Below are 25,223 nucleotides of genomic sequence, written 5' to 3'. Positions count from 1 at the left end.
AAGTACAAGTTTTCCCTTCCTCCAGGTAGCCACTTTCAAATAATAGAATAAAATACTTTCAAAAACAATGGAAAAGATGGAAATGAAAATAAAGAAAATGGAGGAGAAATATTAATAAGTCACAGAACAAAATGGCATAAAACCAAAGATTTCAGAATTTAAAAATGTAAATCCCCTGTTAAAAGACTTGGCTGAGTAAAAGAAATTTTAGTATAATCTAGTTATAGGAGACATACCACTAAAAATGACATTATATGTTACAAAGTAAAAAATAAGAAAAGACATATTAGACAAATGCAGACCAAAAAGGGGGGGGGGGGCGAAGGGGAAGGAGTTGGCAATATTTGAGCATCAAAGACAAAAAGCATTAACTAGGGGCGCCTGGGTGGCTCAGTCGTTAAGCATCTGCCTTCGGCTCGGGTCATGTCCCAGGGTCCTGGGATCAAGTCCCGCATCGGACTCCCTGCTCCACGGGAGGCCTGCTTCTCCCTCTCCCGCTCCCCCTGCTTGTGTTCCCTCTCTCGCTGTGTCTCTCTCTGTCAAATAAATAAATAAATCTTTAAAAAAAAAAAAGCATTAACTAGGCAAAGAGAGTTAATTTTATATTAGTTAAAGGGTACAAATAAAAATTCTCATCGAGTTGACATTCAATGCCAGACCATCAAATACCATCCAAATATACAGATATATCGAAATATACAAAACATACAGATCTTCCTTGACTTATGATGGGATTACTTCCCAATAAACCCATTGTAGGTTGAAAATACTGTAAAGCCAAAATTGGGCAAAATTATCTAACCGAAGCCTATTTTATAATAAAGTATTGAATATATTATGTAATTTACTGAATACTGTACTGAAAGTGGAAAACAGAATGGTTGTGTGGGTGCAGAATGGCTGTAAGTATACCAGTTGTTCACCCTGGTGGCTGACTGGGAGCTGTAGCTCACTGCCACTACCCAGCATCATAAAAGAGCATTGTATCACATATCACTAGCCCAGGAAAAGACCAAAATTCAAACTTCAAAGCACAGTTTCTACTAAATGTGTATAGTTTTTGCACCATCATAAAGTCAAAAAATCATCTAAGTTGAACCATTGTAAGTTAGCGACTGTCTATATAAAGAAAAACTACTAGAAATTGTATTAGTCAGGGTTCTCCACAGAAACAAAACCGATAGCATATAATATATACATATGTATATGTATTAGAGAAAGATAGATTTATTTTAAGGGATTGGCTCATGTCATTGTGGGGGTTGGCAAATCTGAGATTTGTAGATCTGTAGAGGGGCCAACAGGCTAGAAACTCAGATAAAAGTTGGTGTTGCAACCTTGATCAAAGACTTGAGGGCAGACCAGCAGCCTGAAAACTCAGGCAGAGTTTCTATGTGGTGGTCTTGAGGTGAAATTGCTTCTTCTTTGGGAAACTTCAGTCTTGGCCTTCAGCTGATTGGATGAGGCCCACCCACATAATGGAGAATAATCTGCTTCAGTTAGAGTCAACTGACTATAAATTTTAATCTCATCCACAATACCTTCACAGCAACATCTAGACTAGTGTTTGACCAAACAAATGTGCACCATAACCATCAGAGAAGTATAGGGAGAAATTGACATAAAGACAACAGCAATACATGACTAACATATCTCTTAGTCATTGGATATATCAAGCAGACCAAAAAATAAATACAAATATAAGGAATATGAATACTATTAAGAATATATATAATAGAGTATGGATTATATATAAACTATATATGAATATTATATATATTTTATATTATAAATTATAGGAATAGATGAGAATGGTGGTAGCAATCCGAAAAAAAATGTAATGTTGGGGGGTGCCTGGGTGGCTCAGCTGGTTAAGCGTCTGCCTTTGGCTCAGGTCATGATCCCAGGGTCCTGCGATGGAGTCCCGCGTCGGGTTCCCTGCTCAGTGGGAAGCCTGCTTGTCCTTCTCCCTCTGCTTGCCACTCTCCCTGCTTGTGCTCTCTCTCTCTGTCAAATAAATAAACAAAATCTTAAAAAAAAAAAAGTTGGATCTGTACCTCACACTTTGTACTAGGATATATTCCAGATGGATCAAATATTTAAATGTTTAAATTGAAACCATAAGAGTACTAGAAGACCCATGGGAGACATTTTTAGTATACTCTCAGAGTGTGGAAAGCCTTTCTGAGGATGACACAGAACCCAAATCCATTTTTAAAAAAACCTAATAAATTTGACTAAATAGAAATAATCTCTCTGTCTGGCAAATCCCTTCTAAGCAAAGTCAAAAGACAAATGAAAAATTGGGGGAAATATTTGAAATCCTTATCACTGACAAATGCTTCATTTCTCTAATAAAGTTCTTAAAAATCCATAAGAAAAAAAGACTAGTAATATAATAAAAAAATTGATATGAGCAGCCATTTCATAGAAAGAAAAATACAAATGGCTCTTAAAAGAATGAAAAGATGCTAGAACTTAGTCATAAGAGACAAGCAAATTAGAAGTAATCTGAGATACCATTTTCACTGGTCAGAAAGGCAAAGATACAAAAGAACAGAGCTTCTAAAACCCTTGCAATTTCCTAAGTAATTAGAGCACTAGGAACATCTCTTGTTCTAACATTTGTTCTTTGACCCAACCTTGACACGGGACTCCTCAAATCCTTGTAAATTCCTAAGTGATAAGAACACTAGAACCATCTTTTGTTCTAAAGATGACTCTAGGTGAGCTCCTAGATTGGGGCTGGTTACCAGAAAGACCAAGCCATGATTAGGAGCCTGGGATTTTCAGCCCCGCCTTCCCCCACTTCTCCAGAGAAGGGAGAGGACTGGAAACAGAGTTAATGACCAATCATGCCTACATGAGGAAGCCTCCATCAAAATCCCAGTAGCATGGGGTTCAAGGAGCTTGCAGGGGGGGGTGGGTGCATCCACACACTGGAAGGGTGATGCACCCCAACTCCACAGGGAAACTCCTGTGCTCGAGACCCTCCCAGACCTTGCCCTATATATCTCTTCATCTGGCTGTTCATCTGTATCCTTTATCATGTCCTTTCATAAACAGATAAATATAAGTAAGTGCCTCCCTGAGTTCTGTGAGTCGCTCTGGCAAATTAATTGAACCTGAGGAAGGGGTCGTGGAAACCTCTGATGTAGCCACAACTTCTGGGGGTAACCTGGGGACCTAATACTTGCAGTCAGCATCTAAGGCAGGCAAGGGGGTGGTCTTGTGGGATTGAGCCGTTAACCTGGGGGATCTGACGTTATCTCCAGGTAGATGGTGTTGGAATTGAGTTCAATTGTAGGACGCCCACCTGGTGTCACAGAGAATTGCTTAGTGTGGGGAAAACTCTCTACACATTTAGTGACCAGAAGGGTCAGAAGTGAAGTATTCTGTGTGATGTTGTAGATCGTGTGAGTAGTAAGGGAGACACACAGGTGGAAAACTAGGTTTCTCCAAACACAAACCCACTATTTCCATTTGTAATAATACCCTATGAATATATTTGCACATAAATAAAATAATTTACATATACAAACTTAACTACAAGTTTATTTATCACAGTATTATTTATAATAAAATTCTGGCAACAACCTCAAATATGTATCAATAAGGGATGGCTTCAGTGAATTATGATACTTCCATATGGTGGAATACTATGCAGTTATAAAAAGAGAATGAGGATGTTCTCTTTTACTGATGTAGCATGATCTGTAATATACACTATTACACAAAAAGAGACAAAATAGAGAATGATGAGTAGAGTATGCTACTACTTGTTGAAAAATGAGAAAAAATACATATGTAATTCCTTACAAATGCATAAAGTAATATCTTAGAAGGATGCAAGAGAGGGGCACCTGGGGGACTCAGTCAGTTAAGCACCTAAGGTCAGCTGAGGTCTTAATCTCAAGGTCATGAGTTCAAGCCCTGCATTGGGCTCCATGCTGAGCGTGGAGCCTACATTAAAAAAAAAAAGGATACGGGAGAAACTAATATTATTGACTGCCTCTGGGGAGAGAAACTGGTTGGCTAGAGGACAGAGATGAGGAGACATTTCACTCTATGTGCCTTTCTGTACCATTTGAATGCAGAATCACAAGTACATTACCTACTCAGATATTAAAACAATTTAAGAAAGAAAATATGAGAAAACATTTAAACTTAGAATCGTACCAGTAGATAATGCATGTTTCACTTTTCATAAGACAGCTAATGAGAAAATCTCAATTCTGTAAAGCAAAAATTACACAGGCCACATTCTTTGACCACCATGCAATAAAGCTAGACATGAATGCAAACACTTGGGACCTGTTCCCAGCACAGGTTCCAGTCCTGCCTAAGCTTGTAGCCTCCAGAGTGCAATCAAAATGATCACAGAGGCCTTCTTAGTCAAATCCCAGGCTCGTTGTTTATTCCCTCACCACAGAGGCTATTGAAGAGAGAAGCCAACCATGAGTCCAGATGCAACACTATTGAGCCCTATTTCAGAACGTCTTCTTAAATATACTTTGTGAACACAACTATGTGACCGAGATCTTCATCTGTCTCTCTGGATAGGGAGGACCTGGTTGGGAGTCTGGCTCAGGCACCAAAAGACTACCATAAAATTCATGTTTTTACCACCTCTTCTCCCTTTATCAGGCCATTCCCAAAAGGTGATCAAGAGGAGGTGAACCATGAGAGACTATGGACTCTGAGAAACAAACTGAGGGTTCTGGGGGGGTGGTGGGAGGATGGGTTAGCCTAGTGATGGATATTAAAGAGGGCACGTTCTGCATGGAGCACTGGGTGTTATGCACAAACAATGAATCATGGAACTCTGCATCAAAAACTAATGATGTAATATATGGTGATTAACATAACAATAAAAATAAAAAAAAAAAAAAGAGGTCACCTCCCAACCTGCCTATATCTCATTAACCAGGGAATAGTGAAAATGTATGAGAAGGAGACACTGAAGTAGCTGGAGATGGGCTCTCAAATGCCCACAGGTAAACAAAGCCCTCTTATTGGATATCTTTATCTCTTTACCTTAACAGTGTAGATCAGAAGAGGTAATCATGTGATGTCACAAAGGTCTCATTGGTAACATAACAGATACACAGCTAAATGTTTTAGCAGGCAAAACCTGTTTTAAAAAATTGAATTGCAAAGAATTGAATGAGTGGGTATGTGCCTGTGTGTGTGTGTGTGTGTATGTATGTACACTACATTACAAGCTTCTAACATTATGAGGGAGCCTGGGTGGCTCAGATGGTTAAGCGTCTGCCTTCGGCTCAGGTCATGATCCCAGGGTCCTGGGATGGAGCCCCGCATCGGGCTCCCTGCTCAGCGGGGAGCCTGCTTCTCCCTTTCCTTCTCCTGCTCCCCCTGTTCGTGCTCTCTCGCTCTCTCTGTCAAATAAATAAATAAAATCTTCAAAAAAAAAGTTTGTAACATTATGAACCTTTGGAATTAAGATATACAAACTCCAAAAATATGGTTAATACTTTACTGATCAAATATCAGACATTCTGAGTAGATGATCTTTTATTTAAGTGTTTATATATGTGGAAACATACAATGTGTGTTCTATTTTTGCCTTTTCAATTCTTCAATACCTGGTTAAATTGTTCGTTATATTAGATTTTCTCTGGTAAAATAACTATTGTGGGTTCTGTTTTTCTGATTCAACCTTGGCTAAATAGACAAAACAGTAATTCCAATCAAAATCTTAATGGAAAAAATTTAAAAACCTGTCGTAACTATTAAAATGGTTCATCCAGAAGACAGAAAGAATCTAACAACAACAAAAAAGCCTCTGCAGAAGTCTAAATGCAGGGCTAAGGCGAGATGTCATTGCCCTACCAAATGTTACTGCCTGTTCTGAAACTGCATCAATTTTAAGGAATGTGAAGCTGGCACAGGAAAAAAGACAATGTAACAAACCAGAAGGAACAAAAGCAGACACAAATATTTATGGGAGTTTTGTAATATCTCACCATTACTTTAAAAAGTTAAAGAACTCCAACTTAGACCATATACCAAAATTAGTTTGAGATAGATTTAAGAGTTAATGTCCCCCTGTGTAACACTTGGTTTGAGGCAAGGATCCTTAATGGATGTTAATATCATGGGATGAAAGAAACAGGATATTCACATGGTGGGAAAGTTATCACCCAACAGATTACTCATTAGTTTTAAAGGCAGGTATCTGGTGGTGACCACCTTAACTAAGTGATGATCCAACTTAGCATCACTGCTAATGGGACAAAGAGACATTTGGGTCTCCTGATGTGATGCAACATGACATTACTTCTGAAGTGTTGTAGCAAAAAATACTTAACCCAAACCTAATCAAACCTCGACCTAACTTCAAGTTTAAACATGAGGGTGATAAAGGAAGGTGTTAAACAGTAGATGAGGAAGTAATTGGAAAAAGCCAGAGTGCTGGACATGATACACAGAATTGTTCTTGACTCATCAAAAAGACCATGTCAGGGGGGAAAAAAAGAGCCAGGGCACTGTCATAGATTGAAAGAAATACAATAATAAAATACAATGTGTAACCTAGATTGGATCCTGTTTGGGAAAGAAAAAAAATGGCTGTAAAAGACATTTGGGGTATAAGTAGGAAAATTTAAATATGAACTGAGTATTGGGGAATTATTATTAATTGGCTTAGATTTGATGATGATATTGTGAATAGATAGGAGGATGTCCTTATTCTTAGATGATGTATTTGGAAATATTTAAGGGTTAAATGTCAGGATATCTGCAACTTACTTTCAGGTAGGTACCAAAAGAAAAAGTATTATATCAAAAAAGAGAGAAAGCAAATATGACAAAAGGCTAACAACTGACTAACCTAAGTGGAGCAAATGTGGATGCTCATTATGCTATTCTTCCAACTTTCTGGGTGTTTGAAAATTTTCAAATTAAAAAAATTGGGGGATAAGGTTTAAAAGTAAAAAAAAAAACAGATCAGGAGAAAAATAATAGTTAACATTTTTATGGTTATGCCGTGGAGGAAACCTTTAAAGTATTATTCAGAAGCAAAAGCCATTCAGGGGCACCTGAATGGCTCGGTTGGGCAGCCGACTTTTGATTTCAGCTCAAGTTCTTAGATCAGGATCCGCGCTCGGCGGGAGTCTGCTTGAGGATTCTCTCTCTCCCTCTCCCTCTGCCCCTCCCCCAGCTCTCTCTCTCTCAAGTAAATAAATAAATCTTTAAAAAAAAAAAAAGCAAAAGCCATTCAGTTAAAGACTCATGGATTTAACTACACACAGATTTAAACTTTTGAATCCCAAATAAGCACCATAAAACAAATGGCACATGATACATGCAATATATTTGACAAGAAAAGTTGAATATTCTTGTTCTATATTCCGGTTCCTACAACTAAAAAAAAAAAAATTTACACTCAGATAGAAAACTATGGGCATGAATAGATAGATAATTCAAAAAAAAAGGACAAAGAGAAGATACAGAATACCCTAGCATTAACAACTATTTGGTGAATGTTTCATTAGAGTGGTCTGAGATGCTTGTTAAAAATGCAGCTTCCTGGAGGAGCCTGAGTGGCTCAATTCGTTAAGGCTTTGACTCTTGATCTCAGCTCAGGTCTTGATCTCAGGATCATGAGTTCAAGTCCCGTGTTGGGCTCTAGGCTGGGCATGGAGCCTACTTAAAAAAAAAAAAAAAATGCAGCTTCCTGGACCTTACCTATTACCTACTGCCCCTAAATCGGTGGTGGTGAGGCCCCAGTATCTGCATAATTAAAAGTCCCCGGATGATTTGTATGTACACTATTTGGGAATCAAGGGCACAGAGCAAAACTTTTCTTCTTTCTATCTGCTTAGCTTTATCTCAAAAGAAATGCACGGAAACAGAGCCCAGTCTGAATATCACTTCACTCCTGGGCTGTGTGCTTTCTTAGGCAAATTCCTTAACCCCCTGGAATCTGTTTTCTCATCAGTATGTTGCAGGTGACACCCACCTTGAAGGGCTGATGTAAGGACTAGAGACAATGTAAAGTAACCTGGTCCTGCGCTTGGCATATAATAGCTTCCTAATAAGTGATGCTTATTATTATTTTCACTGTAACTCATATCTTACTTTTAAACAGCTATAGTTCTTTTTTCCCAGGTGACGTGATCCCTTTCTTTTGTGTGTGTGTGTCTGTGTGAGAGTGCTTTATGCATACGTGCCAAAAAACTGGCAACAACCCTGTTATGAACTGAATAGTACCCCCCCAAATCTGTTGAAGTCCTAACCCCTAGAACCTCAGAACGTGACCTTCTTTGGAAACACGGTCGTTGCAGATATAATTAGTTAAGATGCAATCATACTGGAGGAGAGTGAACTCCTTAATATGACTGGTGTCCTTATAAGAAGAGGGAAATTTGGGCCCAGACGTACCAGAAGGAAGATGGATGTGAAGACACATTAGAGAAAATGGCCACGTGACCACAGAAATGCGTCTACAAGCCATGGAATGCCAAGGATTGCCAGCAACCCCCAGAAATGGGCAAGAGGCAGGGAAGGGTTTTCCCCTACAGGTTTCCGAGGGATCATGGCCCTGCTGAGACTAATTTAGGACTTCTGGCGTCCAGGACTGTGAGACAATTCATTGCTGTGTTTCCAGCCACCCTGGTTTTGGTGTTATGTTACGGCAGTTCCTAGGAAACTAATACAAACCCAAATAGCCTTCACTGGGTGAGTGTAAAAGAAACTGTGGTACATCAATACACTAGAATACAACATGAACCACTTGCACAGACGTTATGCTGAGTGAAAAAAGCCAGTCTCCGGAAGTTATATCCTGTATGATTCCATTTATGTAACATTCTATTAAAGGCAAGTCTACAGGGACAGAGAACAGCTCAGCGTTGGCCAGGGTTGGGGTGGGGCCAGAGTTTGACTACAAAGGGGAAGCATGAGGGAAAGTTTTGGAGTCACAGAACTGCTCTGTGTCCTCATTGTGGCTGTGGTTACATACACGCATAGGGCTGGGTGTCCGAAGAGAGTTAATTTTATGGTCTGTTAATTTGGTTATTAAAAAAAAAAAAAGAAAATACACACACACACACACACACACATATGCCCAAATAAATATCTTTTTAAAAATACTTTAAATTTCCTATCTGGGTTTATCGCCAGAAAGGCTGCTTTGTGAAGGGCTCTGCCCCACCAGCCCTTGTGTTCTGGGAGTCTGTTCTTCCATCTGTAGAAGGAGGGAATCCATCTAGAGCAGTGGTCTTCACAGCACCCCTCTCCTCCCCCACCCCAGATTGTGTCCCTGGGCACTCCTTTTGTGGCAGTGGGGGTGGGGATGGGTTTGGAGAGAACCAGCTTTTGAAAAGCCACTGGGCTCTGGACCCACGCACGTCAGTCAACGGGAATGGTTGTGCTGTTGTCTTCTATAGTCTGTCTAAAATCCTCTGGATTAGAACAGCTGCTCCCAAGCCAGAGCCAGGCACCTGGGGAGTTTGTACAATCCTGGATTCCAAGGCCTGCTCTGGGGCTCACTCATTCGACCCTTTGGCAAGTTCCCCCCGCGGATCTCGGTGGATCCTGGGAGGCAGGCTCTCATGGTCAGCAATTCTAAACAAGGCCTCGGAGGGGCAGGGTGCTGAAATTGAACTTCTTGTTCCTTGTGTGCGCGCAGATTAAACACAATGAAACAACAGGAGCTCCGAGAAGGCTCAAATCTATGCCTCCTCTGAGGTAGGGTGGAAAGAACCTTAAACCCTTTGTTTCTACAGACAGGGTAATTTTTTGGAAAAGCACTTGGTAGACAACAAAGCGGCTATGCGCGGATGGGGTAAGTGCCATTATGAGGACGAATGTGCTGACCCCCAGCCAGCAGGGGGTCAATAACAAGAGCTGCTCTCTACTTGAAGCATTAAACCATTCACCGGCTAGGGCTCACGCTGAGGAATCATCCCCACAACAACCCTGTGAGAATCGGGCTGTCACCGCCTTGCCTGGTGAGGAAACAGAGGCTTTGAGGCGCCCCAGGTCACAATGGGAGGAGGTATCTGAGGTGACAGGGCTGTGTCCTCCAGCCTTCCAAGTCAAGACCCCATGAGAGGAACCCTTGAGGCCTGGTGTCAGGCCGGTTTTCTCTCTCAGCACGTGCCCCGGAGAAGGGGATTGATGCCCGTTTTCCCAAAGGCTAGCAGAGGTCGCCAAGGGCACCTTGAGACCTTGCCATATAGGACAGCACTGGGAAAAGAATCATTTTAATTTTATAGAGTGGAACGGCTTTTTTGAACACTATTTTCTGCGTAAATCCAATCTAGAAAACCAGAGCTGGGCCACTGTGGTTGAAGGTGGGGGCAGGGGTGGCCTGAGGCTCCCCCAAGGGCTCCCAGAGCACCCCAGTAAAGCCCGCTTAGCAGAGGTTGGCACTTACTGCGAGAAGTGGTGGCGCCATGATGTCTAAGGCTCTGACTTTGGGTTGGGAAGAACCAGGTGGGATCCTGGGGGGGGGGACTCACTCCTGCGTTATTCGGCCTGGGGCGGGGGCCCAGGATACAGGTCCATCCGAGGTGGGCACCACCTTGCCCACCCTCCTCTCTGGCCAGGCCGAGGCAGCCATGACCTGCCGCTCACGGGAAAAGAAACACTGTCACCCGGTTACACTGAAGGCATTTTATTCTTTAAAGATAAAGCTTACTAAGCTAAAAACTCCCAACAACCCTCCCTTTTTGTTGGCTCTTCTAAAAGGCATCATCTCGTTTTCTTTACCAACAAAAGTTCACCGTTCGAGTTCAGTGTTGGTGTAGGATCGTCAGCAGATGGTCACGGTCAGGTGCTGTTCACAGAGGCATCATCAAACGGACCTCTTTCTCGTAGATGTCAGGGATCACGCCCACCGGGGAGTTGATCATGTGTACGGTGTTCTTGCTGAACAGCTTGAACTCATAGCGGATAAGTTGTTCCCAAAAGCCGATGTTGGGCCGGATGATGGGGCGGCACGACTTGGTCCACGTGTGGGCGTCTAGCAGCGACATGGCGTGGTACTTCATGAGGTAGGCCAGGCAGAGCGCGGCGGAGCGGCTCACGCCGGCGGCGCAGTGCAGTAGCGTGCGGCCCTGCTTCAGCTCCACGCTGTGGATGTGGTCAGCAATCGGGTCAAAAAAGTCGTAGAGACGCGAGCTTGGAGCATCAGCCACCGGCACCTGTATGTATTGGATATCCTCAAAGAACGTGTTGACCACTTCCACCGACACGTTGATGACCGTGGTGATGTTGTTGCTGGACAGCATGAGTTTGTTGTTGGCCGCCACACCATTGCTGATGTACAGGCTGCTGGTTATCTGGGAGAGGCCGTGGACCGGGGGCTGCCGGGCAGCCTGAGCCGGGAGGGGAGACGGAGGTGTTGTCATCCAGGCGGTGGGCAGAGGTCTTTCTCCGGAAAGGTTCGGGGCACCACTCCCGCAGGCGAGTTGAGGATGCAGCAGCGCTGTGAAGTCTCAGTCGAGGGTCTGGGGTACAGAAGACCAGTCGCTGGGTCACCACCCCCTCCCCGCCCCCAGGCGTCACAATCCCTGATTGCCCGGCCCACTGGTTTCCATGGCAGTGGCAAATGGCCACAGAGAGGATTTGGCCACCACGCCGGGTCCTCAGAGAAACCCCAGATCCCTTCTTATCTCTCTTCATAGCGGTTCATTTTCCAAGCCCTAATTCTTATCTGCTTGACGTTTTAAAACATTCTATTACAAGATACCTAGTATATGCTTCAACTGTTGGATCACACTGAACACGCTATCTGTGAATGCTTCTATTTTATTAGTAGCGAAGAACAGGGCACAGACTTTTTCTACAAAGTAGCAATAACATATTTTAAGCCGGAGAACAGCATTTGGTTCGTGTGATATGCTAATCTCTATAAAACTGTAGCGACATATAGGTTGGGCTGGGCTGGGTGGGCTGTCCTGATACTTCTTTGTGGATTGTAGCCTTGGAATTATACTCCTGCTTACAAAGCACATCAGAACTGATTATAAGAACACAGCTGACTCATAAATAGCCCTTTATCTATGAAGATGGCCTGTGGTGGACAGTTTTGACTAATTTAGCTGTGTCACCATCCATTTGTGCACATGGCCCAAACGATTTGTCACCCGATTCTACTTCATTACCTGGGAGACAACAGCTCAGATTATCTTGTCTACTTTCTTCAAAAAGAGTGCCCACATGCTTTTGTAAACTGCAAGTTGTTTTGACTGCCACCGGTCTCTCCCTGGTAATGTTAAAAATTCTGGGACAACTCAAGGCTACCTCATAATTGGGCCAAAAATAGGTATTTAAAATGCTACCTGAGATTTGCATTTCCTCTCAGCTAAGATTTTTGTGGTGTGCTGTGACCATGAGCCAGGACAAAATAGATGCCAGCCTGTTTATGAATGGTCAAGGGAATGATAACCTCAAAAGACAATGCACTTTTCTTTTTCTTGATTGGCATAAGCAGATTAGTTTGCATCACTTAAATTGTCAGCCCCCACAAATCTATCTGGAAGAAAAGAGAGCACAAACATCAAGTAAATATGAAAACTGTCCATTGGGGATAGCTTCAAAATTGTCGAAAAGAGTTTAACCTAACATTTAAGATATGGCATTGTGAGGAGCTTTGTGAATCTATGGAATGATGTGGAACCTCCTAAAGAGTAATGTTAGAGTCTAGTTCTTTCATATGTGTAGGTTTCGTAAACTTTAAAAATGTAGTAAAATTAACTGAAGTAATTTCATACACTATTCTCAAGGACGAGCATGACTCATATTAAAAAGATTCATTTATTTATTCTTTCAACCAATATTCTGTGATGCCCTTTCTTTCTGAGGGATGTTGGATGTCTTAAAACTCCCATTAGGAGGTTTTTCCTAGGTGGGTGAGGAGTTGATGTTTTCTCCTCCTGAGTATGGAAACAGGTCACTTTCAGACTCCCACTTGTCTCCTATTTTTTTTTTAAAGATTTTATTTTTAAGTAATCTCTACACCTAACGTGGGGCTCAAACTCACGACCCCGAGATCAAGAGTCGCATGCTCCACCAACTGAGCCAGCCAGGTGCCCCAACTTTTCCTTATTATTTAGGGACGAGACTATATAAGGGGCTTCCCAAGGACACAATCTCTTCCTGCCACTGGGAAGAGACCCTGGATGTCAAGAACTAGTTATCGTTCAGATTTCTCAATTCAGTAGTCAAGGCCCTTTCCAATCTGATCTAAGCCTGCCCTTCAGATCTCATTCATTCATTTATTCACCAAATTTTTTAAGACTATCTTGTGTGCCAGGCATTTTCACCCATATAAATCTTCAGTTCTGACCAAACAAATCAAATGTTCCTGGTAAATACACAATATACATTCCTGCTTCCCTACTTTTGCTCAAACCATTCCTCTCTCGAGAAACCTTTTTTGCTCCTGTCTGCCCACTGAATCCTATCCAGGCCTCAAAGACTCAGCTTGATTAATTTTAAAAAAAGCATCAGTTGAGCATCCAATCGGTGTCAGGTATGGTTGTAGCCTTGTGTAGATTCAACACAACACACACAGGCCCAGCTATCAAAGAGCTTAGAGTTTGGTCAGAGAGACAGATGATCATAAAAGAGTCCAGAAGAGAGGGGGATCCATTGTTTTATGTGTGTGTGTTTGGGGACAGGAGGTTGGAGGGGGATGTCATAAAAAGCTTCACAGAAAACATGACCTGGAACAAAGCTTTTTGTTCATTTGTTGGTTTTTATTATTTATTGTTTATTCTATCCAAGTTTTTGTCTTGCAAAATTTCAAACCTACAGAAAAGCTGTGAGAACAGAACGAGGAGCCATTTACCCTTCACCTATAATTCCTCTATTGTTAATACCACCACGTTCTCTTTTTTCTCTCTAGATATACCAACACACATATTTATTTGTTCCTTGTTTCTTTTTGCAGAACCATGGATTGTTAACTGCAGATATAGCAAGCAACACTTTAGCAGTTCAGCGTTCAGCATGTACCTCCTTAGGGCAAATACATTCTCTTACATAACCACAAAACAATGGCCATAGTCAGGAAATTTAACACTGACCTAACATTATTATCTAATATATAATACATACTAGAAATTCACCAATCCTCCCAATAATGTTATTTGTAACTGTTTTTTCTTTTTTTTTTCCACTTTGATCCGGGATGGAATCAAGGATCTCACACTGCATTCATTTGTCATGTTTCTTCAGCAACTTTTCACTTGAAACAGTTTCTGAGCCTTTGGTTTGGTGTGGCTTGGTTTGGTCTTTCCTGACATTGACATTTTTTAAGAGTCCAAGCCAGTTTTGCAGAACATCTTCCAATTTGGACATGTTTGATCGTTCCTTTGGGGTTAGAGTCAGGTGAAATGGTTTTGGCAAGAATACTACCAGCATGTGTCATTCTCGGTCCATGGCTGTGGGGACATCGGATATCTGCTTGTCCCGTTGATGATGATAATTTTGACCACCTGGTTAAGGTGACATTAGCTAGCTTTCTACATTGTTCAAAAGTAACTTTCACTCTTTCTAATTAATAAGGAATATGTAGGGTAGTGTTGCAGGAAGTCATCAGGAGGACGTAACTGCTGGTTGACCTACAAGCTGGACCTGGGCAATCAGAGGCTCCTCACCTCTTTCCCTGTCCTTGGAATGTGCACTCTGCTTGCCTTCCCTGCACCAGAAGCTGCCCCAGGACATAGCCTTGAGATAGTAATGTGGTGTTGAGACCATTGGACAGTATATATGGCTCTACCCAGTTAAGGCCTTCATATATATAAACTTGGAAGATTCTGGTGGGTGGGTGCAGAGATCTACTCATCTTGCAGCCACCGTAGATAAACTTTGGAAGATTCCTTGTTTATTAAAGCTGCCACATACTAATCTGGAGTGGTCTGCCTCTTTCTTTGGTCTCTCCTTACTCTGCGTATATGGCGGCTGGTTTGCAAACCAACAGGTGGTACTCTGAATTTGTGGGAATGTCTTTGGAATAGACCTTGAAGGATGAACACACGTTTTCCAGGCAGACAAGAAGAGGGGACCATTCTAGACAGAAAGGGAAGTGTCTGCAAGGACACAAAGGTATGAAATGGTGTCAGGAGGAGAGAGAACAACACCTCAGAGTTACTAGAACTTACAGAGCGAGGCAGGAGAAGTGGCAGGTAGAGAGGCTGGAGGAGCCAGCAGGGGCGAATTTGTAGAGGATGGATTTGTAGAGGGGGCAGTTTGGTAGGGAGCAAGGCAGCACTTGAGGGAATGAGAGTTATCACAATAGTCTTAGGTGAGCAATGACGCATCTATTGCCAACTCTCTTCTCACTCGGAAGCTGGGTCAAATCCAAATATAGTTCATCTCCTCAAGTGTACACAGGAGGCCAGGCCACAGAAGAGAATGGAATATGGAACTTCCTCTCAGTGTCAGGAGAGTTTGGTGTTTTTGAGGGCAGACAGTGAAGGCAAGAGCCTGAGAATGGAGGTACTATGTTTCCACTGAAGGGTGGTGATGGTGAGAAAAGCTAAAGGAGTATGGCATGAGGCCACAGGAGAGCTAGTGGGTAAAATGAGCTGCACGATCTGTTGTCTGATGGACAGGTAGTATGGGTTGTCCCCAGCAGCAGGCCCTCAGGCAGAGGTGGGTGTTGGGCTCCCTGAGGCTCCCAGCACAGAGTTATTCTGTGTTAATTCCATTTATTTTTATTTTTTATTTTTATTTTTTTAAATTTTTATTTATTTGAGACAGAGAGAATGAGAGAGAGAGAGCACATGAGAGGGGGGAGGGTCAGAGGGAGAAGCAGATTCCCCGCTGAGCAGGGAGCCCGATGCGGGACTCTATCCCGGGACTCCAGGATCATGACCTGAGCCAAAGGCAGTCGCCTAACCAACTGAGCCACCCAGGCGCCCCTGTTAATTCCATTTCTAAGTACGAATGAGTCATTGGCACTGCCCTTCAGCCCCGAGCCAGGCAGCTCCCTGGTGCTTGCTGCTGGGCTCAGCCTGGTCCTTGGTTTTTGGACGGTTGGGGGATATGCTGGATAGGAATGTGGAAGTCTTTAAGACCCTCCAGTCCAGAATACAAGTGATAGGAGAAAATGATTATGACTTATTCATTGGGTGAAAAAAAATCCAGTTTGTAAAAAACTGGGTACTTTTTCATAAAGATGAAATATATACATATGTATGTTCATCATGTATATGTATCATATGTATATTGAATACCATTTATGAAATCTATTTGTGGAAATATTAGGTATCTAAAGCAATCCTGGGTATATAGTAAGAATTCAATAAATATCAGATATTCTTTAGTATTATATTTGAGTGGGGGAGGTGTGATTATTCTTTTTTTCTTAGCTTGTCTATATTCTTCAAGTTTCCTAAAATAATCTGTGTTCTTTTTATAATTAGGAGAAAAAAAGAATCAAAATGTATTTTTTTAAAGATTTTATTTATTTATTTGAGAGAGAGTGAGAGAGCACGCATGAACAAGGGGGAGGGGCAGAGGAAGAGGGAGAAGCAGACTCCCTGCTAAGCAGGGAGCCTGATCCGGGGCTCCATCCCAGGACCCTGGGATCATAACCTGAGCCGAAGGCAGACGCTCAAAGACTGAGCCACCCAGGTGCCCTCAAAGTGCATTTTTTTTTTTTAAGATTTTTATTTATTTATTTGACAGAGAGAGACACAGTGAGAGAAGGAACACAAGCAGGGGGAGTGGGAGAGGGAGAAGCAGGAGAGGGAGAAGCAGGCTTCCCGCAGAGCAGGGAGCCCGACGCGGGGCTCGATCCCAGGACCCTGGGATCATGACCTGAGCCGAAGGCAGACGCTTAACGACTGAGCCACCCAGGCGCCCCCCTCAAAGTGTATTTTAACGTCATCAGCAGATAACCTCTTTTTGCGGTCTGTAAAATTCATGAAGATGAAAAATGGATAATACTCCATGGTGACAAGATTCAGGGAAATGGGTACTTTCCTACATTTCTGGGGTTGGAGATGGAGGAGAGCCACACTGGCCAAACCGCCCGGTGGTGAAGATGTAGAGCAGTGAAAACTCTCCCTGTGCCCGTGGCAGGGAAGGGGGTATGACCACTCTGGAGACCAATTTGGCAATACCCAGTAAAGTTAAGGATGCACATACCCTGTGCCCCAGCAATTCCACCCCAGGTAGAAACTCTGGCTCACGAATGCCCGAAGATATTTACAATGGCATTGATTGCAATTTGCTTATAATAGTGAAAAAATGGAGACCTAATGTCTACCAAGAAAATGAAAATCTGATGGCATGGCGTATAACCAACACCATACAAACAGCCATAAAACCAAAATGAACTCGAGCTACATGTGTAAACCAGGATAAGCTTCAAATGTATAATGCTCTACAACAAGAGCAAGTTGCAGGAGAAAATGTGCAATATGCAGTTTAAAAACAAGTAGAACGGTACCATGTACCATTTATGTGTGTATATACCTTTACACACATACGCATATGCATATATATACATATATATATATATATATATATATATATATATATATACCCGCAGTAAAAGTGAAAAACCTGTATGGGACTCAGAAATATCGAATTGAGGGTAGTGATTCCTTCAGGGAAAGAACAGGATCTGCGAGCGCTAGATAAGCATTTCAATATGTCTTAATATTTTATTTTGTTAAGAAAATAGATCTGAAGCAAATATGGCCAAATGTTAAAGTCTGACAAACTGGATCCTGGGTACCTACGTATTTATCATCATATCCAGCAGACTTTGGGATTGCCTGAAATATTTCATAATAAAAATGAATGGGGGGGGGGGCGGAAAATACACATGTGCTTTGAACCAGCAATTTCCCTGCTGGTAATTTGTTTATTTATTCTAAGAAAATCCTCACAAATGTGTGCAGAGATTTACCTACCAATATGTTCATTGTAATAATTACTTACAATAAAAAAACTGGAGGATTTGTTTAACTAGATTAGGAAGCCTCCATAAGGTAAAATATAATTCAGCTCTTAAAATGATAACCTGGAAGGATATTGATATGGAGAAATTTCATACTCTTTCGTTAATAAAAAATACTATAAAAGAGTGTGATCTCAGTTTGTAAAACAAAGGAATACCTATTTATCTATGTAGGTAGATTCGTGAATAAAGAAAAGCAAAGAAAGATAGACACAAAAATGTCCACAGTCATTACCTCTGAGCAATGTTACTACAGATGCTTTTTATGTTCCGGATTTCCCTGAAATTTGTATAATAAGTATGTAATAGTTTTGTAATTAGAAAAACTATATATATTTTTTAAGAGACTAGTAAAATGGTTTTTGTGAGTGATAATACAGAGTGGGGCAAAAAGTGGCAGCTGCAGGATAAAGAAGAGACAAAATGAAGAGCGATTTAGAAGGTATAATTGAGGGGTGCCTGGGTGGCTCAGTTGGTTAAGCATCTGCCTTTGGCTGGGGTCATGGTCCCAGGGTCCTGGGATCAAGCCCCACCTCAGGCTCCCTGCTCAGCGGGGAGCCTGCTTCTCCCTCTCGCTCTGCCCCTCCCCCTGCTCATGCTCTCCCACACACTCACTCTCTCTAAAAAAAAAAAAAGGAAGGTATAATTGACAAGATTTTCTAACACATTAAGAGGGAAGGGGAAAAGGAGCAGCATGATGATGACTTGCTGTTTTCCGACTTGGGCAACTGGGTAGCTAAAGATATCATTCCCTGAAACAAGAAACGCATGAGGAAGATCAGATTCTGCCTGAAAGATGAGCGAGGAGTACAGTTTGGACCAGGATGAGAATGAGAGGCCCCAGCACTTTGTAGCAGTGTGAGGCTCCTACCCTGCCTCCATTCCCTCCTGTCTACTTCTCAACAACAGCCCGGATGTTCAGGTACTCACAACTCTCCACACAATCATATGCTTCATATGATGCCACTCTCAGTTTCTGGAGTGGCAAGGTGAATGGATTTTGAGAAATCTAAGCCATTCCTCTTGCCAAGGATGGATTTAGGCATGGACAACTTACTAAACTCTGGTAAATGATGTGCGAGGGAAGTCTCCTGGGGGTTTCTGGGAAAGGTTTCCTGGCTCCTAAGAAAGAGACAGTGGTACTAGCAACCCCCTTTTCTTCCTCAGAATAGTCCTTTCTGGCTGTAATACCCAGATCTCGGCAGCCATCTTGCAGCCATGGGGGAAACCAACCTGAGGGCAAAGCCAACATCCTGAAGATGGCAGAGTGGTGAGGTGGAAAGAACTTGGGTCTTTGATGGTGCTGTCAGGATTCTTTATCAACCAGCCCAGAACCTGCCTACCTCTAGACTTCTTGTTATGTAGGATAATAAACTCTCTTACTGTGTAAGCTTTTGAGTCAGAAAATCACACACACACACACACACACACACACACACACATCTTTACCAAAGTTAAAAAGAACATTTAAGATGGTCTAAAGTAAAACACAGGCCTTGCAACATACCTGAAACCACTCTGGTACCACAGAAAGATAAGGCAGCCATCTTCCAGAAGAGATGAAACAATATGTCAGTGGGCCTAAGGGAATGCTGGGCAAGAAAGATGAACATATGGGTTACGATGGTGTGTTCCGATAAAACAAAAATACTTCAAGTCAGAAATTTCTCAGGTAGACTTCAATTTTCAGGCATTGATTTCTGAGAGAGATGCTTCTCATGCAGGTAATTCAACGCCACATGCTCCAGGTTGAGTTGTTTTGGAGCATCGTCCACGGTTCTCTAGAATGAGTTGTAGTAGCAGAGATTTATTTGTTTAAAGATGGATAATAAAGGAGTAATGCTGGGGAAATTAAGGAGTACCATATTTATATAATTACACTCTACATATTAGTCTGCAATTTTTTTACTTGTTAATATATCTTGGAGAACTTTTTGTGTTGACCTCATTTTTTTTAAAAGGCTGTATGGTACATCCATATTTAACCATTATCACTTTGACTGATATTTGAAATGCGTAGGGGTTCAGAATATGTCAACCACAAATACGCCACTTTGGTATGTAGGTTATGTCAGGGAGGAAGAAGTTTTCCTTCTACCCTTCAAGGTTTTCCAGCTGCTTTAAGAATTAAATTGACATGAGACAGATTAACAGGAGAAAAGAACCAAAGTTTCATTGCATGTGCACAGAGGCCCAATAATGAAATTCAGGCCTAAAGAAATGGCCAAGATAGGCAGTTTTTATTTCTTTAGACAAAGAGACAGTAAATCTTTGAGGAATGGACAGGACAAGAAAACTGAACTTTGGGAGCTTCAATCCATAAGGAATTCTAAACAGAATTTGGGCTTTGGTAGTAAATTAATAAAAAGTAACAAGGTTTGTTTATACAGCCTTCTGGGCTCTAAATTTCCTATCTCTGGTGATAAGGATTTTTCTTTACTTTCTGGTACAAGGAGGGCACCTTTCCCATGGGAGGTTTGTTTCTTGCTTTCTGTAGACAAGGGCGGGTGGGGTAAGGAGGAGGGTACAGAGTGTTCTTTTGGCTTTAGCTGTCTCTTAAGTAAGTTTTATTTACAATAATCAAGATGCCAAAGTGATGCATTTTGGGGTGACTTGCCCTTGGCCCCTACAGTTATTCTGAGTTAAAGGTACTTGAGAAACAGCCAGTGCAAGAACACTCTAACCCTCTTTGTCCCCTGAAAGCAGGAGATAAATCTCCCATGTGAAAGGCATCCTTATCACTGGAGACAGGGAATTTAGGGACAAGAAGGCTGTACAAATAAACCTTGTTCTCCTTCACCATTTTACTACCCCTAGCCCAACCCCCTTTGTCTTATCAAGTCTTCACAAATTTCTTGTTTCTTTGTATAAGAGGTATAAAATCTTCCTGCTTTGGTCACTTCTTTGAGTCTCATATCTTTGTGGGGGGTTCTGTACGTACATATGTAATTAAATTTGTTTTCTACTGTTTGGTGTCTTTTTATTAGAGAGGGGTCTCAGCCAAGAACCTAGAAGGGTAGAGGGAAAATTATTTTTCTTCCCCTAAGGACATTTTCAATTATTTTCTATTACCAAGAGCGGTGCAATGAAAATCCTTGTACATACATTTTTGTGCATTTATATGATTCAGCATGATAAATTCCTAGATGTAAAATTGCTGGGGCAAAGTGTATGTACACTTTATATTTGAATTATCACTGCCAAATTGCCCACCAAAAAGCCTATATCAATTTGCATCCTACCAAAGGTGTATGAGAGCATGTATCTCCATACATTCTTCAGTCTTGTATACCAATCTTTCTCATTTTCACTAATTTAATGGGGGAAACAGGATACCTTGTTGTTCGTTCTTTTAATTTTTATTTCATTGGTTATTACCAAATTAGAGCATCAATTTTATAGATGCATTGATCATTTATATATCTTTATTTCTGAGTTACTAGTTAATATCACTCATCAATTTTTTCCCACTCTTTCATTAGCAATCTACAAGAACTCTTAAAATAGTAAGACTTTTAATCCTTTTTCTGTTGTATATATTAAACATATTTTCTCTTAATCTGTTGTTCTTTTTTTAAAAATTTTGTTTATTTGTATCTTTTGCCATATGAAAATTTTATTTTATTTTTTTAAGATTTTATTTATTTGAGAGAGAGAGAGAGAATGTGCGGGGAGAGGGACAGAGGGAGAGGGAGAAGCAGGCTCCCCACTAAGCAGGACCCGAGGATCATGACCTGAGCCAAAGGCAGTTGCCCAACCAACTCAGCCACCCAGGTGCCCCAAATTTTAAATTGTTATGCTGTTTAATCTGTAAATTCTTTTTTGAAGCTTCTGGGTTTTTGTCTTCCTTAGGAACACTTTCCAACACCAAGATTTAAACCAGTGTTTCTTTTATTTACTTCTACTAGGTCAGAGTTTTGTTTTTTATATTTAGGCTTTTTCCTTAAAAAAACTTTTATTAGGAAAACGTCAAACTTACTCCGATATTGTGATTTATATTAAGAAAGATAAATTTGGTCTTTATCCTTGTTTCTGTCACAGAGTTCTTAAAACCCTTGAATTGGGTGCCTGGATGGCTCAGTTGGTTAAACGACTGCCTTCAGCTCGGGTCATGATCCCAGGGTCCTGGGATCGAGTCCCACATCGGGCTCCCGGCTCAGCGGGGAGCCTGCTTCTCCCTCTGACCCTCTCCTCTCTCATGCTGTTTCTCGTCTCGCTCGCTTGCTCTCTAATAAATAAATAAATAAAATCTTTAAAAAAAAAAAACAAAACCCTTGGATTTCCCTAAACAATAAGAGTAATAAAGGTGAAATGGGTGTCTTTTGTTATTCATATAACAAGACCCTTTCAAGCACACCTGAATTTCTGTTAATAAGGTGACTTTTGGAAAGCCCCTAGATATCCCAAGGAGGAGGGTTGGTTGCCAGGGGCACCAACCTTGTGATTAGAAGGTTGGAATTTTCAATTCCCCCCCTCCCTTGCCCCCACACTCCCACCTCTGGGAGAGGAGAGGGATTGGAGGTTGAAATAATCACCAATGGCCAACGATTTAAGCAACTGTGCCTATGTAATGAAGCCTTCATAAAACCCTAAAAGGACAAGATTGGGAGAGCTTCTGGGCTGGTGAACACATGGAAATTTGGGGAGAGTGGTGCGCCTGGAGAGGGCCTGGAAGCTCCTCCCACTTCCCCCATACCTTACTCTATGCATCTCTTCCATCTGGCTGTTCTTGAGTTACATGCTTTCATAGTAAACTGGTGATCCAGTGAGTAGCATGTTTCTTTGAGTTCTGTGAGCTGCTCCAGCAAAGTGAACAAACCCAGGGCAGAGTTCGTTGGAAGCTCAGATCTACAGCTGGTTGGTCAGGAGCACAGGTGACAACATGGATTTGTGATTTTGGAATTCTCCCTTTAGCTCCTCTCACCAATCCCATTCCCTGACTTAGAGATAACTATTGATAATAAGGTAAGTTTCCTTTCAGATCTTTTACTGGACATTTACAAACACACAGACTTTTACCAAAATTGGAGGGAATAGTGTAGATGGTCTAAGGTAAAACATAGGTCATAAACTGCCATCTTAAAGTTGGCTTATGTGTGTGCATGTTGCATCCATAAGCAGTTTACCCTTTGGTTTTGTGTATTTTTATCATTTTTTACTTTTTAATTTATAACTGTGGTTAAACGTACCTAAGAAATTTCACTATTTTTAACCATTTTTAAGCATACAAGTCAGTAGCATTAAGTACAGTCCCACTGGTGGCCAGCCATCAGTACTATCTATCTCCAGAATTTTTTGTCATCCCAAACTGAAACTCTGTCCCCATTATACAATAACTCCATATTACCCCTCCCCCAGTCCCTGGTAACCACCATTCTAATTTCTGTCTCTATGAATTTGTCTATTCTAGGTACCTCATATAAGTGGGATTATATTTGTCTTTTAATGTCTGGCTTATTTCACTTAGCATAATGTCCTCAAGGTTCATCTATGTTGTAGCATGTATTAGAACTTCATTCATTTTTATTTTAATTTTATTTTTTTAAGATTTTATTTTTAAGTAATCTCTACACCCAGCGTGGGGCTCGAACTTACAACCCCAAGACCAAAAGTCGCGTGCTCTATGACTGAGCCAGCTAGGTGCCCGAATTTCATTCATTTTTAAAGCTGAATAATACTGTTTTGTGTGTATAGCCTACGTTTTGTTTATCCATTCATCTCTTGATGGGCACTTGCGTTGTTTCCATCTTTTGGTTATTGTGAATAAGGCTGCTATGAACGCTGATGTGCAAGTATGTTTGTGTCCCTGTTTGAGTACATACCCAGAAGTAGAATTGGTGGGTCATATGGTAATTCTATGTTTAATTTTTAAGGAATCACCACACTGGTTTGTGTATTTTAAACATCTACAATTATTTTCACTGGGGTTTTGCCTGAGATTATATTAATTTTACATATTAATCTGGTGGGAATTTATGCCTTTAGACAATCATCCCTTTGGAAAACATGTTTAGGTCCTCGTTTCTGTCCTTCCATAAAGTTTATACTTTCGTTTTTAGAATACTTACTTCATGGTGAATTCTAGGTATTTTGTGAGATTCATGGCTATCATGAATGATCTTTTTCATACTTCCCTCCCTCCCTCTTTCCCTCTCCCCTTCCCCTTTCCTTTCCTTCCTTTGACTAACACAAGCCGGTCCTTAACTAATACAGACTACTTCTGCATTGCTTATTCTGTTTCACTGACAAAAATATCTCAACCTCCACAGCTGGAAGTTTTGACCAGGGACATTAGTAGGGACGAAGCTGAGAAACAAAAGCCTTTTAGCCAGTGGACTCATTGGTGCTAATAAGCCAATTCACTTGCTAATGCTTATAATGAAATATGGCCCAGACAGAAACTCTGAGAAATTCATAAAGGAATTTTCCCGATTAATTAAAAAAATTAAAATTACGATGTTGGAAATTGGAATAAAATGTTAAAGTATGTGCTCATATATTTTACATCTAAATTTTATAACTTGAAAATGATTTCTTTATTCAATTCAATAGGAAGATTTTTATGTGAAGCTATTTATGATGTGATCAGAAATTGCTGCATAGCAAGAGACAGTTCTGCTTCCAGTGACACCTACATTGCAAACTCATAGCGGGAACAGGATCTGAGGATACAAGTCTTTCTTCATCTCCCATAACATCTAACACAATGCATTGCTCTTGGTAGGTACTCATAAATAAGTGCTCAGTTTATGAAAGGAAGATGATTTTCACAAGGAAAATGACTTTTTAAGAAGATTTATTTATTTATTTTAGAGAGAGAGAGACAGAGAGCATGAGCAGGAGGGGCAGAGGGAGAGGGAGAGAGAATCTCAAGCAGACCCCATGCTGAGCAGGGAGTCCAACACAGGGCTCGATCCCAGGACCCTGAGATCATGACCTGAGCCAAAACCAAGAGTCCGACACTCACCCGACAGCACCACCCAGGCATCCAAGGAAAATGACTTAAAGTAGACTGCTTTCTGTAGGGTTTTTTTGATCCACAGTTTGGCTGAGATAGTCTTACTTCTTTCACTAGATTTTATAAGAATGTAACTGAAATAAACAATGCCATTAATATCCCCTTTCTTACCACTGGAATGATTTAGGTTTAAAAAAATGGGAAAATGAGAGGTTTTGGAAATAGACAAAAAATTGAAATGTGTATTTTCTTGACCGTAGGACCTGGAGATCAATAACATTGAAGGAGAGCATTTTAGTTGTTGTCCAAAAT

The 25,223-nt window shown here is 41.3% G+C and overlaps 1 protein-coding gene across 1 annotated transcript; it reads right to left on the bottom strand.

Moving 5' to 3' along the window:
• Positions 1-10,653: 10,653 nt before the first annotated feature.
• Positions 10,654-11,414, bottom strand: DUSP21 (dual specificity phosphatase 21). Its single transcript, XM_035003504.1, has one exon. The coding sequence runs from the start codon at positions 11,379-11,381 to the stop codon at positions 10,812-10,814; it is 570 nt and encodes a 189-aa protein (XP_034859395.1). The 5' UTR covers positions 11,382-11,414; the 3' UTR covers positions 10,654-10,811.
• Positions 11,415-25,223: the final 13,809 nt, after the last annotated feature.

Source organism: Mirounga leonina, unplaced genomic scaffold (genome assembly GCF_011800145.1).
Source record: "Mirounga leonina isolate KUSES-001 unplaced genomic scaffold, KU_Mleo_1.0 Mir_101609, whole genome shotgun sequence".
NCBI classification, from domain to species: Eukaryota; Metazoa; Chordata; class Mammalia; order Carnivora; family Phocidae; genus Mirounga; species Mirounga leonina.
Note: the sequence above shows the minus strand (reverse complement) of the source record. Positions and strands in the feature narration are given on the sequence as shown.